The sequence below is a fragment of the Conger conger genome, chromosome 7 (assembly GCF_963514075.1).
Source record: "Conger conger chromosome 7, fConCon1.1, whole genome shotgun sequence".
NCBI classification, from domain to species: Eukaryota; Metazoa; Chordata; class Actinopteri; order Anguilliformes; family Congridae; genus Conger; species Conger conger.
This window is the reverse complement of record NC_083766.1, coordinates 61575251-61590483: the sequence shown is the minus strand read 5'-3', so window position 1 is coordinate 61590483 and position 15233 is coordinate 61575251. Positions and strand designations below refer to the sequence as shown.

Here is a 15233-nt window from a genome sequence, read left to right as displayed (position 1 = left end):
TTGCACATACACAAAACACAACACCCACGCACATACACACACAGTGGTTTTCTGTCTTATTCTGTGCTGTTTGTCTTATTCTATGGTGTTTGTCTCACTCTGTGGTGTTTCCCTTACGCTGTGGTGCTTCTCTTATTCTATGGTGTTTACCTTGTTCTGTGGTTTTTCTCATACTCAGTGGTGTCTGTCTCACTCTGTGGTGCTTGTCTTATTCTATGGTGTTTACCTTGTTCTGTGGTTTTTCTCTTCCTCTGTGGTGTTATTGCAGACACTCCTCCCACCAGTCATGGCGTTGACCACCGGCAGATCCAGAGAGAGCTGGGGGACGTGCTCATCCACCTCCACAAGCCCACAATCCTCTCCTCCTCCTCTGTGCAGGTGCAGTGGACGGTGAGTACCTGGACCTCCTGCCCTGCCACAGGGTCTGCTGGGGTCCCCAGCCCTGGTCCTGGAGAGCCACAGGGTCTGCTGGGGTCCCCAGCCCTGGTCCTGGAGAGCCACAGGGTCTGCTGGGGTCCCCGGCCCTGGTCCTGGAGAGCCACAGGGTCTGCTGGGGTCCCCAGCCCTGGTCCTGGAGAGCCACAGGGTCTGCTAGGGTCCCCAGCCCTGGTCCTGGAGAGCCACAGGGTCTGCTGGGGTCCCCAGCCCTGGTCCTGGAGAGCCACAGGGTCTGCTGGGGTCCCCAGCCCTGAGTGTTCTTATGTAGTGCAGTCAGGAACATAAACAATAGTTGTTTTCCAAGAAGAGGGATATTGGGGTGAGCGGCCTGAGGCTGAAGAGGCGCGTTGTCAGTCTGTGTTGACGGTGGTCGGCGGGTCGTCCCCCCGCTGAGGAAGCGCGTTCCTCCCGCAGGTGGAGAGGCAGTCGCAGTACATCCAGGGCTACAGGGTGCTGTACCGGGCGGCCGCGGAGGGACCCGGGCCCGGGGGCCAGTGGGCCGGCCTGGAGGTGCCCTCCCCGGGGGAGAACCGCGCCGTCCTGCAGCAGCTGAAGAAGGGCGTGCTCTACGAGGTCAAGGTGCGCCCCTTCTTCAACGAGTTCCAGGGGTCCGACAGCGAGCTCCGCACCGCCCGGACCCTGGAGGAAGGTGAGGGGGAGGGGCCTGAGGGGAGGGGCCTGAGGGGAGGGGCCTGGGGGGAGGGGCCTGAGGGAGGGGCATGAGGGGAGGGGCCACGGGCGGGGCCCGGGGGCGGGGCCTGAGGGGAAGGGCCTGAGGGGAGGGGCCAGGTGTATGTGGCTGTGGCGGATTGGCTGAGACTGAAGTTAATAGAATGAGGAAATCGTTACATTCTTAACCCCGCTAGTCGCTGCGTGTGAGATACCTCTCTCTCTCTCTCTCCCTCCCTCCCTCTCTCTCTCTCTCTCTCTCTCCCTCTCCCTCTCTCTCCCTCTCCCTCTCCCTCTCCCTCTCTCCCTCTCTCTCTCTCTCTCTCTCTCTCTCCCTCTCTCTCTCTCTCCCTCTCTCTCCCTCTCTCTCCCTCTCTCTCTCTCTCTCAGCTCCCAGCGCGGCTCCGCGTAACGTTACCGTGACGAAGAGCAGCGGCAACGGGACGGCGATCGTGGTTGCCTGGCAACCTCCTCAGCTGGACGGACACAACGGCGTAGTGCAGGAGTACAAGGTAACCCCTCACACTGCCTCACACTGCCTACACACTGCCTCACACTGCCTACACGCTGCCTACACGCTGCCTACACGCTGCCTACACGCTGCCTACACACTGCCTCACACTGCCTCACACTGCCTACACACTGCCTACACGCTGCCTCACACTGCCTACACGCTGCCTACACGCTGCCTACACACTGCCTCACACTGCCTACACGCTGCCTACACGCTGCCTACACGCTGCCTCACACTGCTGTGCTGACCCTGTGGATGTGTGGATGGGAAGTTGTGTGATGTTAGTGGAGGTCACAGGGCTGAGTGTTGGACTCCTGTCAGGCTGACGCTGGCTCGGAGCTGTGCAGAGGTAACTGTACACAGGGGCTGTTAGAGAGGGAAAACCAGCATGGAGGACGACAAAAACAACCGCAAGATGGAGGGAACGAGAAGGACAAGACTGCGGACAGCGAGGCCTGTTGCACCGAAGGCGGAGTCCTTCTTAAAGTTTACCAAAAACTAAAAAAATGCTTTCTTGAGTTGATGCATGAGCTATAAGCCAAGTGTGGGTAATGTGGCTGAGGGCTGCCATAGAAACCAGGTTGATATGTAGGAGTGATTGTGACATCATCAGGGACCAGCTTGGAGGAAAATGTCTTGGAGAGATGCTTTAAAATGGCCGCCCTGCTCTGCACCAAAGTTTGCTTTCGTGAGACCACAGATGTGAAAGAAAAGGTTTTCTATTCTGTTACTGCATTTTTATTGTGAAATTACAAGATGTATTGTCACATGACTGGCTAAAGATGAATTATGAATTTGTAAGAGTCATAGTAACTTGCTTACCCCACTGGGTAAGTGCCGCATATATCCTGTAAAAGCTATACTTCACATATTAACAACCTGTGAATGTGTCTTTATTGTACTCAAATAAATGCTCATTTATCAATATATTGGGTTGAGAGTTCTGTTTAAACTGACTTTCAACTTTCACAAATCTCACAATATCCTGTTTAATGGGCTTCATAAATTCAATCAGTTAACACTGGAATAACGCCCTGATCTCTACACTCCACTCCTCAAAACCCTGCACATAAAGAAGGTGAGATAAAATAGAAATAAGATTAAATCAGACCTCATAACGTCATTAAGAGGCAGGGACTCATCTAAACTTTATTTTTACCGCTCTCTTCAAGCATACAGCACAAAGTGCTTTGCAGCAGTATAAACAACGCCATAAAAAACAAGACAATGGCAAAAGAAAATACTTTAAAATGAACTAAAGTGATAAAATGATAAACGTATCTATTGATCCCGGTAAGAGACCGTGGCTCATTATCCGGCCCGCAGTCCTGAACGGGTCAGTGATGTCACTGCAGCCGGGCTTTAACAGGACGGGCAGGTACTGTGAACCTTGCAGATGCTGAACTAAACTCTGGTGCTATATTGCCACCTGGTGGTGGGAAGCGGTACGGTTCTGAGTTTAATTCCTCCAGACGGGGGAAGAGGCTGGGGACAGTCCTTTGAAGTTATTGAAATTGAATAAACAGCGAATTATGTTTGTTTTAGTTTTTATGTTCGTGCAGCATGCTTTAATCTTTCATTGTGCAAAACCTTTTCCATGTTACTTGGTTGGCTGTGTGTGAGACCTTGCATGGCAGAGTTCGGGGGAATAATTTGGGTAAAAAGTGTTTGTGCTGTAATTTCATCAGATCCATGGCACAGTCCGTTCTTCAGATGATGACTGAATCTGACACCAGCTAATCACTGAAGACAGAGGGGTATTTCACAAAGCAGGATTACTCTCTGGATAACTGCACTGAGTAAAACCCACAGAGCAGGATTACTGAGTTAGCTGGATAACTGCACTGAGTAAAACCCACAGAGCAGGATTACTGAGTTAGCTGGGTCACTGCACTGAGTAAAACCCACAGAGCAGGATTACTGAGTTAGCTGGATTACAGTACAGATTACAGTATCCCTGCCTCGTTGGTTTTACTCAGTGCAGTTATCCAGCTATCTTTGTGAAGTACCCCCCTGGATCTGGTTCTGCAGCACCTGGTCCCACCCCTCACCCTCTCCACCCCGCCCCCCAGGTCTGGTGCCTTGGAAACGAGAGCCGTTACCATGTCAACCGAACGGTGGACGCCTCCACCTTCTGGGTTCTGATCCCCAGCCTGTTTCCCGGGATACGCTACAGCGTGACGGTCGCCGCGAGCAACGCCGCCGGCCTGGGGATCAAGAGCAACGTCACCTTCTTCCAGCTGGGTGAGTGAGGCCCCGCCCACTCTGCAGACCTGGGGCCTGCATCACTGAGCTACTGAGGCCGTAAGAGCTGTAACCATAACAACGGTCTATGTCATCGGCTGTGTCATCTGCCATTTTGAATTTGGACACAGATGTTTGATTGGCTGTTAGTACTCCTACCCTTCATGCAGCTGGAAAAAATTGCAATTGCCGGTGTGTACTCCATATTGCTGTATCCGTAGAGGTGTGTAGGTGTTATCAGTGGATGTATGGAGGTGTGTAGTGTATATGGTACTGAGTAACTCAATATCCCTGTATCCGTAGAGGTGTGTAGTTTATATGTCTGTATCTGTAGAGGTGTGTAGTTTATATGGCTGTATCCGTAGCAGTGTGTAGTTTATATGGCTGTATCTGTAGAGGTGTGTAGTTTATATGGCTGTATCTGTAGAGGTGTGTAGTTTATATGGCTGTATCCATAGAGGTGTGTAGTTTATATGGCTGTATCCATAGAGGTGTGTAGTTTATATGGCTGTATCCATAGAGGTGTGTAGTTTATATGGCTGTATCTGTCGAGGTGTGTAGTTTATATGGCTGTATCTGTACAGGTGTGTAGTTTATATGGCTGTATCTGTAGAGGTGTGTAGTTTATATGGCTGTGTCTGTAGAGGTGTGTAGTTTATATGGCTGTATCTGTAGAGGTGTGTAGTTTATATGGCTGTGTCTGTAGAGGTGTGTAGTTTATATGGCTGTGTCTGTCGAGGTGTGTAGGTGTTTATCACCCTCTACACGACCTCCATTGCGAGCTCGTCTCTCTCTGTCTCTGGGTGCCAGTCATTAGCTGAGTAATCAGACATAATTGCGGTGGCATGGCGGATGCGCTGGGCACGCGTGCTGTAGCTACGCCGGGGTTATTAATGTGTTTATCGCTCTCTTTCCGTCCAAACACGGTCACTGTCACAATCAATATCTACCAGAACAATGCTTTTAATCTGTTTTCACAACACTCCTCCTGTTGTTTATAATGATGTACCGCGTGTCACTTTCAATAGGCAGATGTACTCTTCTTACTGTTTCACAGAGAGGGAGAGATGGAGAGGGAGAGAGGGGGCGACAGAGAGAGCAAGGGAGAGAGAGAGAGGGAGAGAGAGAGAAATTACTCATACACGCATGCATTACGCACACATACTGTATTATGCAAAATCAAGCACACGCAAGCAGGAAAATATGCACCCACATACACACAGCCTTACACACACACACACACACACACACACAGCCTTACACACACACACACACATACACACACACACTCACACACACACACACACACACTCACACACACAGTGTCTCTCCCTCCTTCCCTCCCTGACCCTCTTCCTCCTCCTCCTCCTCCTCCTCCTCCTCCTCCTCCTCAGACATGGCGGGCCGGGTCCTGGGGGGCAGAGCGGGGGTGGAGGACACCCTGTCCCAGCAGATCTCGGACGTGGTGAAGCAGCCGGCCTTCATCGCGGGTCTGGGCGCCACCTGCTGGCTGGTGCTGATGGTGTTCAGCGTCTGGCTCTACCGCCATCGCAAGAAGAGGAGTGGTCTGAGCAGCAGCTACGCGGGAATCCGCAAGGGTGCGCCTGTTACAGTCACTCTCACAATCAACTCTCACAATCAACTCTCACAATGAACTCTCACAATCAACTCTCACTATCAACTCTCACAATCAACTCTCACAATCAACTCTCACAATCAACACACAATCCGCAAGGGTGCGCCTGTTACAGTCACTCTCACAATCAACTCTCACAATCAACTCTCACAATCAACTCTCACAATCAACTCTCACAATCAACTCTCACAATCAACTCTCACAATCAACACACAATCCGCAAGGGTGCGCCTGTTACAGTCACTCTCACAATCAACTCTCACAATCAACTCTCACAATCAACTCTCACAATCAACTCTCACAATCAACTCTCACAATCAACTCTCACAATCAACACACAATCCGCAAGGGTGCGCCTGTTACAGTCACTCTCACAATGAACTCTCACAATCAACTCTCACTATCAACTCTCACAATCAACTCTCACAATCAACACACAATCCGCAAGGGTGCGCCTGTTACAGTCACTCTCACAATCAACTCTCACAATCAACTCTCACAATCAACTCTCACAATCAACTCTCACAATCAACACACAATCCGCAAGGGTGCGCCTGTTACAGTCACTCTCACAATCAACTCTCACAATCAACTCTCACAATCAACTCTCACAATCAACACACAATCCGCAAGGGTGCGCCTGTTACAGTCACTCTCACAATCAACTCTCACAATCAACTCTCACAATCAACTCTCACAATCAACACACAATCCGCAAGGGTTCGCCTGTCACAGTCTCACTCACAATCAACTCTCACAATCAACACTCACTATCAACACTCACAGAGTCTCTCACAATCAACACTCACAATCAACACCCAGAATCTGCAAGGTTGCGCCTGTCACAGAAACACTCCCAGAGTCTCTCACAGTGACATTCACTGTCAACGCTCTCTCTCTCTCTCTCTCTCTCTCTCTCTCTCTCTCTCTCTCTGTCAGTCTGAAAGGCTGAAAGGCCACAGTACTTGTTATATGTGGCTGTGGTCTTGTATTAAATTCTTTGCACAGAGGGATGATGGGTCTGTGGGTCTGACCGCTGGGTTCTGGGTTCAGCTCACCCAACCACAATACAGAGCCCTAACCCTTTAACTCTTTATGATTATTTATTTATGTGTGCGTTTATTTATTTACTCTCATAACAGTGTACCCTGGGCCTCACTGCTATGGAGCTCCTGGCCGCAGTCGGCTCTGGCGCGGTGCGGATTCGATCCGGGGCCGTGGGACTCATTCCTCAACCCAATCAGACGCCAAACAGTCCCCGAAACGAGTTTTTAATAGAGTCTTCCTGGTTTCTATATTTGTGTTGAGGTATTTAAGGACAGGCCGCAGTGTTCTTGGATCCGTGGGCCTCTGTATCTGCTGCCGGCCTGCTGTCGGCCCGGTGCAGAAACCTGGCAGGACTTTCTCAGACGGGGCAGGAAAGGCAGGCCTGTGCTGCTGACTCAGCCCGCGGTCGCGGTCCGGCGGAAATTCGCCCCGTCGGTTTGGAACGGCGAATGCCGCGGGCCGCTGATCTCGCCGCTAAACGCGTGCCAAGAGGAACATCGTCTCCCGCTGGAGCCATTAACCGCGGCCGTGTCCCAAGCAGGCTACTGCGTCCTCAAAATACGATCTGTCTGCTAAGCACACTGCCTGCTTACATTAGCGTGTGATGTGCCCCTGAATGAAGACCGTGAGTACACTCGATGAGTGTTCTTAAAGAGGCGATCGATTTCCTCTGAATGTAGTGCGCTTTGACGTACGTGTCTCTGGGTGTTTTCCCGCCAGCAGACGTTTTTAGGAGTTCCCACAGAGAGGAAGAGGGGAAGCCATCTTGATTGGGTGCCTAGAACCAACCACTAATCTAATGCTGCCCTCAGGACACATCATAAAGGCACTATATAAAGGCCAATCATTTGCCATTTACCAAAAGCGGGTGGCTCGGCTTGGTTGGTGTTAACCCTCCCACACCCACCCTACCTCGTGTGGGTAAATATCCATGGCAACGGAGATTGGGTGACAGAGAAGGGACACTTTTGATCCTGTCGTCTGTGTGTGTGTGGTAATTACATTCACTCATCTCTCTATCAAAGTCACTTTTTTTTCCCGTCGGACATTTTGTCGTCAGTGCAGGTGGCGGAGACGGATGATGAAACTGATGAAAGATGCTTTCATCCTAATCTCGTTACGGAGTCAAAGCCGAGGGAAAATCAGGGATATCGCCCTGACATGGCAGCCAGCACTGTGATATTCACTTCTTAATGCCGTAGTTTACCGTGCCGTCTTTATGCCTTAGTTCACCATGCCGTCTTTATGCCTTAGTTTACCATGCCGTCTTTATGCCTTAGTTTACCGTGCCGTCTTTATGCCTTAGTTCACCATGCCGTCTTAATGCCGTAGTTCACCATGCCGTCTTTATGCCTTAGTTTACCGTGCCGTCTTTATGCCTTAGTTTACCGTGCCGTCTTTATGCCTTAGTTCACCATGCCGTCTTTATGCCTTAGTTTACCGTGCCGTCTTTATGCCTTAGTTTACCGTGCCGTCTTTATGCCTTAGTTTACCGTGCCGTCTTTATGCCTTAGTTTACCGTGCCGTCTTTATGCCTTAGTTTACCGTGCCGTCTTTATGCCTTAGTTTACCATGCCGTCTTTATGCCTTAGTTTACCATGCCGTCTTTATGCCTTAGTTTACCGTGCCGTCTTTATGCCTTAGTTTACCATGCCGTCTTTATGCCTTAGTTTACCGTGCCGTCTTTATGCCTTAGTTTACCGTGCCGTCTTTATGCCTTAGTTTACCGTGCCGTCTTTATGCCTTAGTTTACTGTGCTGTCTTTATGCCTTAGTTTACCGTGCCTTAGTTTACCGTGCCATCTTTATGCGCTAGTTCACCATGCCGTCTTTATGCCTTAGTTTACCGTGCCGTCTTTATGCCTTAGTTTACCGTGCCGTCTTTATGCCTTAGTTTACCATGCCGTCTTTATGCCTTAGTTTACCATGCCGTCTTTATGCCTTAGTTTACCGTGCCGTCTTTATGCCTTAGTTTACCATGCCGTCTTTATGCCTTAGTTTACCGTGCCGTCTTTATGCCTTAGTTTACCGTGCCGTCTTTATGCCTTAGTTTACCGTGCCGTCTTTATGCCTTAGTTTACCATGCCATCTTTATGCCTTAGTTTACCGTGCCTTAGTTTACCGTGCCGTCTTTATGCCTTAGTTTACCGTGCCGTCTTTATGCCTTAGTTTACCGTGCCGTCTTTATGCCTTAGTTTACCGTGCCGTCTTTATGCCTTAGTTTACCGTGCCGTCTTTATGCCTTAGTTTACCATGCCATCTTTATGCCTTAGTTTACCGTGCCTTAGTTTACCATGCCGTCTTTATGCCTTAGTTTACCGTGCCGTCTTTATGCCTTAGTTTACCGTGCCGTCTTTATGCCTTAGTTTACCGTGCCGTCTTTATGCCTTAGTTTACCGTGCCGTCTTTATGCCTTAGTTTACCATGCCGTCTTTATGCCTTAGTTTACCGTGCCGTCTTTATGCCTTAGTTTACCGTGCCGTCTTTATGCCTTAGTTTACCGTGCCGTCTTTATGCCTTAGTTTACCGTGCCGTCTTTATGCCTTAGTTTACCGTGCCGTCTTTATGCCTTAGTTTACCGTGCCGTCTTTATGCCTTAGTTTACCGTGCCGTCTTTATGCCTTAGTTTACCGTGCCGTCTTTATGCCTTAGTTTACCGTGTTGTCTTTATGCCTTAGTTTACCGTGCCGTCTTTATGCCTTAGTTTACCATGCCATCTTTATGCCTTAGTTTACCGTGCCGTCTTTATGCCTTAGTTTACCGTGCCATCTTTATGCCTTAGTTTACCGTGCCGTCTTTATGCCTTAGTTTACCGTGTTGTCTTTATGCCTTAGTTTACCGTGCCGTCTTTATGCCTTAGTTTACCGTGCCGTCTTTATGCCTTAGTTTACCGTGCCGTCTTTATGCCTTAGTTTACCGTGCCGTCTTTATGCCTTAGTTTACCGTGCCGTCTTTATGCCTTAGTTTACCGTGCCGTCTTTATGCCTTAGTTTACCGTGCCGTCTTTATGCCTTAGTTTACCGTGCCGTCTTTATGCCTTAGTTTACCGTGCCGTCTTTATGCCTTAGTTTACCGTGCCGTCTTTATGCCTTAGTTTACCGTGCCGTCTTTATGCCTTAGTTTACCGTGCCGTCTTTATGCCTTAGTTTACCGTGCCGTCTTTATGCCTTAGTTTACCGTGCCGTCTTTATGCCTTAGTTTACCGTGCCGTCTTTATGCCTTAGTTTACCGTGCCGTCTTTATGCCTTAGTTTACCGTGCCGTCTTTATGCCTTAGTTTACCGTGCCGTCTTTATGCCTTAGTTTACCGTGCCGTCTTAATGCCGTAGTTCACCGTGCCGTCTTTATGCCTTAGTTTACCGTGCCGTCTTTATGCTTTAGTTTACCGTGCCGTCTTTATGCCTTAGTTTACTGTGCTGTCTTTATGCCTTAGTTTACCGTGCCTTAGTTTACCATGCCATCTTTATGCCTTAGTTTACCGTGCCGTCTTTATGCCTTAGTTTACTGTGCTGTCTTTATGCCTTAGTTTACCGTGCCTTAGTTTACCATGCCATCTTTATGCCTTAGTTTACCGTGCCGTCTTTATGCCTTAGTTCACCGTGCCGTCTTTATGCCTTAGTTTACCGTGCCGTCTTTATGCCTTAGTTTACCGTGCCGTCTTTATGCCTTAGTTTACCGTGCCGTCTTTATGCCTTAGTTTACCGTGCCGTCTTTATGCCTTAGTTTACCGTGTCGTCTTTATGCCTTAGTTTACCGTGCCTTAGTTTACCATGCCGTCTTTATGCCTTAGTTTACCGTGCCGTCTTTATGCCTTAGTTTACCGTGCCGTCTTTATGCCTTAGTTTACCGTGCCGTCTTTATGCCTTAGTTTACCGTGCCGTCTTTATGCCTTAGTTTACCGTGCCTTAGTTTACCATGCCGTCTTTATGCCTTAGTTTACCGTGCCGTCTTTATGCCTTAGTTTACCGTGCCGTCTTTATGCCTTAGTTTACCGTGCCGTCTTTATGCCTTAGTTTACCATGCCAACTTTATGCCTTAGTTTACCGTGCCTTAGTTTACCGTGCCGTCTTTATGCCTTAGTTTACCGTGCCGTCTTTATGCCTTAGTTTACCGTGCCGTCTTTATGCCTTAGTTTACCGTGCCGTCTTTATGCCTTAGTTTACCATGCCAACTTTATGCCTTAGTTTACCGTGCCGTCTTTATGCCTTAGTGCGGCTTATGCCTTCATGCTGTTTTCCATCTTTCATGATGGAAACACTCTGTCATGAGTGAATTGACGAGATGCGATGCGGTTCGAGGACTCAGTCTCTGCCCTGTATTATGTCATGGAGAGTTGTCTCTTCTACAGACAGGGACCTGCAATCTTTCCTGTGCTGTTCACAGATCTTTTGCATGAAACCTTTGCAGCTCTGATAGAGAATGATATTTTATGTAGGACTTTTCTAGACACTCAAAGCATTTACAGTGATGAGGAGAAATCCTCCTCAAACACCACCAATGTGTAAAGCACCCACCTGGGTGATGCATGGCTGCTATGTTGTGCCAGAACGCTCACCAGTGAGGTAGAAAACAATGTTTTGCCAATTGAATTGAATTGAATTGAATTGAATTGAATTGAATTGAATTGAATTGAATTGAATTGAATTGAATTGAATTGAATTGAATTGAATTGAATTGAATTGAATTGAATTGAATTTAGCCAGGACACCGGGGAGCCTCCTACCCTTTGAGAAGCGTGTCATGGGATCTTTAATGACCGCAGTGTCAGAACCTCGGTTTAGCTTGTCATCTGAAAGACGGCTGAGCTCCAGGTCTTAGCATGTTAGTATTTAGCGTTTACTTCAGATAAATGAAGAGGTGCCACTTTCTCGCGAATATAAACCTGCTTTTATCAGCCTCTTATCACCGGAGATAATACTGTTTGTGTATGGTGAGGGGGGTGTCTGTGGACTGTGTGTGTGTGTGTGTGTGTCAGTATGTAATGATTTATGGTTTTGCGGTTGCTATCTCAGCTGTATTTTAATGTAAATGTTTTTCTTTCTTCCTCTCATGTTCTATGTGCTCTGCCGATTGGATCCTGTAGTTCCATCCTTTACCTTCACTCCAACAGGTAGGTTGTGTGTCAGTGCATGTCTGTGTATGTGTGTCTTTGTGTGTGTCTGTGTGAGTGTGTGTGTGTAAGTACTTCTGTCAGTGTGAGAGTGCCAGTGAGCAAGTATGTGTGTGTGTAATTTGATTAATCTTTCCGTAAATCTGTATTGGCTATGATGAGTAGATTATCATTCAGCCTGGTTAGAAATGGCATTGCGGAACACACTTATGAATGCCTAAAACAGTGTAATATTCCAACAGCATTAAACACATATAAATAGCATCGGAGCACAGCTGTGTGTGTAACATTACATTACATTACATTAGTGGCATTTGGCAGACGCTCTTATCCAGAGCGACGTACAACAAAGTGCATACCCATAACCAGGGATAAGTTCGCTGAACAGGAGCACAGCCGTGTGTGTAACAGGAGCACAGCCGTGTGTGTAACAGGAGCACAGCAGTGTGTGTAACAGGAGTACAGCAGTGTGTAACACAGGAGAAGTGTTCTCTGTGCTGTAAGGTCAGGGTGAAAACAGCACAGCGCTCAAATGAAACAACAAGGCAGTGTAGAATGTAATACATGAGTCACCGGAACAGACATCAATTAATCATCATCATCATCCCTGGTGTGCAGCTGACAGTGTGTGTGTGTGAGTGCGTATATGTCTGTGAGTGTGTGTGTGCAGCTGACAGTGCAGCTCGGTGAACATAAGAAAATAAAAAGCACAGAAGCAGAACAATGAGATATGGGGGCAAACTCGCCCATGCTTGTAGTTCTGCCAGTGATCTCTAAAAGATTAAACAAACAGATTTCATGAAACAAATGGTATGAAATTTATGCGAAGTGAAACTTTGAAACATTGAAAGGGTGGGTTTGTGACTGTATCTCGCCTTTACAAAGTGGTGGCTTAATCTGAATTTTCAAAACTGAATGTATGGGTAGTGCACAGCACAAGGGCGTGGGCATGGCGTGTGATTTATGAGGGCTTGTGGCTCGTCGAAAGAGAAATTGCACAGGGAGCTGGGTTGGGTCAGTGGAGGTTGCAAGTTCACGTCCCAGGTAATGTAACATAATGTCAGGTGTACTTGGCAGCTTCCGTATTGTGGTAAAGCTTTTTATGAAAGTGACCTTTGGTGTCTGTGTTCCGTTCCAGTGGCCTATCAGCATGGGGGAGATTCTGTCAGCAGTGCGGGAAGGTGAGAAATATCACACCTCTGTGTGTGTGTGTGTGTGTGTGTGTGTGTGTGTGTCTGTCCGTGTGTGTGTGTGGGTCTGTGTGTGTGTGTGTGTGTGAGTGTGTGTGTGAGTGTGTGTGTGTGTGTGTGTGTGTGTGTGTGTGTGTGTCTGGGGGTGTGTGAGTGTGAGTGTGTGTGTGTGTGTGTGTGTCTGTCCGTGTGTGTGTGGGTCTGTGTGTGTGTGTGTGTGTGTGTGTGGGTGTGAGTGTGTCTGTGTCTGTGTCTGTGTCTGTGTGTGTGTGTGTGTGTGTGTCAGTGTGTGTCAGTGTGTGTGTGTCAGTGTGTGTGAGTGTGAGTGTGTGTCTGTGTTTGTGCAAGTGTTATGTGTCTGCACATAAATGCACACCATGTTGTTGTCGTGCACTGAGAGAATAAGATGTATTTCCACATACCGCCACCAGGGGGAGTGCTTTCCCTTCTCAACAGATACATGAACAAATTCAGAAAGAAAGTGTCCCTTCCCATCAGCCCCAGACTGGGTGCCTCCCAAAAGCGTATCCTCCTTCCCTCCACTCCTCTCCTCCTCCTGTGTGTAAGTATGGGGGGAGGAGACAGGGGGAGGAAAGGATGCATTCTCTGGGTCCTGGGATGCACCATCTCTGTCCATAAACATGACGATGTAATTCTGTCATTCGAGGGGAGGAGTTGTTAATGACCGGAGAACCAGCAAGAGGCATCCAATCAGTCTGAAGGACAGCGTTTATATGCTGTTTGTTTGTACATGCCTGTTTTTTTTTTCCTGTATTAAATTCTTTCAACCCTTAAAGATTGCTTCTGGCTGTTCCAAACACAACGATTATCTTTTGATCGTGTTTTCTGTTCTTGAGGAAGAAGCAATATCTTAATAACCGAACAGATGGTAGACATGTTCCCCTCCAGTGGTGTACAGTTTTAGTCTTAAGACAAATCCTTGCCTCGGGACGTCCCGTAGCTGATTAAGACCTTTAGGCACTAGGTCAGGGGCATCCTTTGATTCCAAGGCTCCCGGCTCTGGAGGGTTCTGCTAGTTTTTACTTTCATCATGAAATCAGCATTGAATTCAGAGCCAGGAGAGTTGATGTGAGTTAATCCTTTGAAGAATAGGATTTTTTTTGGAATGTTTTTTTCTTCTCCACATTCTAAGTCCGTGTTCCAGAACTCCACTGCTTCCAGTCACCGGTCGTGACTGTGACATCAGCATTAGAATGTTCAGTTAAGAGCGATCTAATCACATCTTTGTGACCTCACACTTTAAAAGGTTAACTCTGTGATCAAAGGCTTTAATTGGCCTGGTTATTGACCCTGTGTGTCTCTGGGCTGTGTGGTGACCCGACCAAATACGTCATTGTTTTGGATTCCAATACGTTTATAAGCTTTGCTGAGCTCGTCTGGTGTTTTGGAACCGATGAAATACTCTCAGAAAGTCCAAAACCATCCTTCTGCTCCCCTTGGCTGGCTCAGTTGCACCAGGCGAGATAAATCAAGCACAGAAAAGTATTTAAATCCATGATCATAATTTACCCCGGTCCTTCCCCCCCAGGCCTGGGCTGCTGAACATGGGGGACCCGCCTCCCCAGCCCTGGCTGCCAGACCCCTGGCCCAATGCCTGCTCCAGTCACAAGGACTGCAGCATCAACTGCTGCAACGGGGGCAACGGGACCAGCGACAGCAACCTCACCACCTACAGCCGCCCAGGTGAGTCTAACCTGGCAACCACACCGCCTACAGCCCCCCAGGTGAGTCTAACCTGGCAACCACACCACCTACAGCCGCCCAGGTGAGTCTAACCTGGCAACCTCACCGCCTACAGCCGCCCAGGTGAGTCTAACCTGGCAACCACACCGCCTACAGCCGCCCAGGTGAGTCTAACCTGGCAACCACACCACCTACAGCCGCCCAGGTGAGTCTAACCTGGCAACCTCACCGCCTACAGCCGCCCAGGTGAGTCTAACCTGGCAACCTCACCGCCTACAGCCGCCCAGGTGAGTCTAACCTGGCAACCACACCGCCTACAGCCGCCCAGGTGAGTCTAACCTGGCAACCTCACCGCCTACAGCCGCCCAGGTGAGTCTAACCTGGCAACCTCACCGCCTACAGCCGCCCAGGTGAGTCTAACCTGGCAACCACACCACCCACAGCCGCCCAGGTGAGTCTAACCTGGCAACCACACCACCTACAGCCGCCCAGGTGAGTCTAACCTGGCAACCACACCACCTACAGCCGCCCAGGTGAGTCTAACCTGGCAACCTCACCGCCTACAGCCGCCCAGGTGAGTCTAGCCTGGCAACCACACCACCTACAGCCGCCCAGATGAGTCTAACCTGGCAACCACACCACCTACAGCCGCCCAGGTGAGTCTAACCTGGCAACCTCACCAC

The 15233-nt window shown here is 48.9% G+C and overlaps 1 protein-coding gene across 1 annotated transcript in view; it reads left to right on the top strand.

The window, feature by feature from the left end:
* The window catches only part of LOC133133582 (roundabout homolog 1-like), a 134982-nt gene that overhangs the window by 107005 nt on the left and 12744 nt on the right, over nt 1–15233 (top strand). The window contains exons 13-20 of the mRNA XM_061249683.1: nt 269–390; nt 853–1087; nt 1498–1619; nt 3694–3865; nt 5260–5463; nt 11630–11656; nt 12795–12837; nt 14396–14550. Coding sequence (XP_061105667.1) covers nt 269–390; nt 853–1087; nt 1498–1619; nt 3694–3865; nt 5260–5463; nt 11630–11656; nt 12795–12837; nt 14396–14550 — 1080 coding nt within the window. The remainder of the gene's footprint in view (nt 1–268; nt 391–852; nt 1088–1497; nt 1620–3693; nt 3866–5259; nt 5464–11629; nt 11657–12794; nt 12838–14395; nt 14551–15233) is intronic.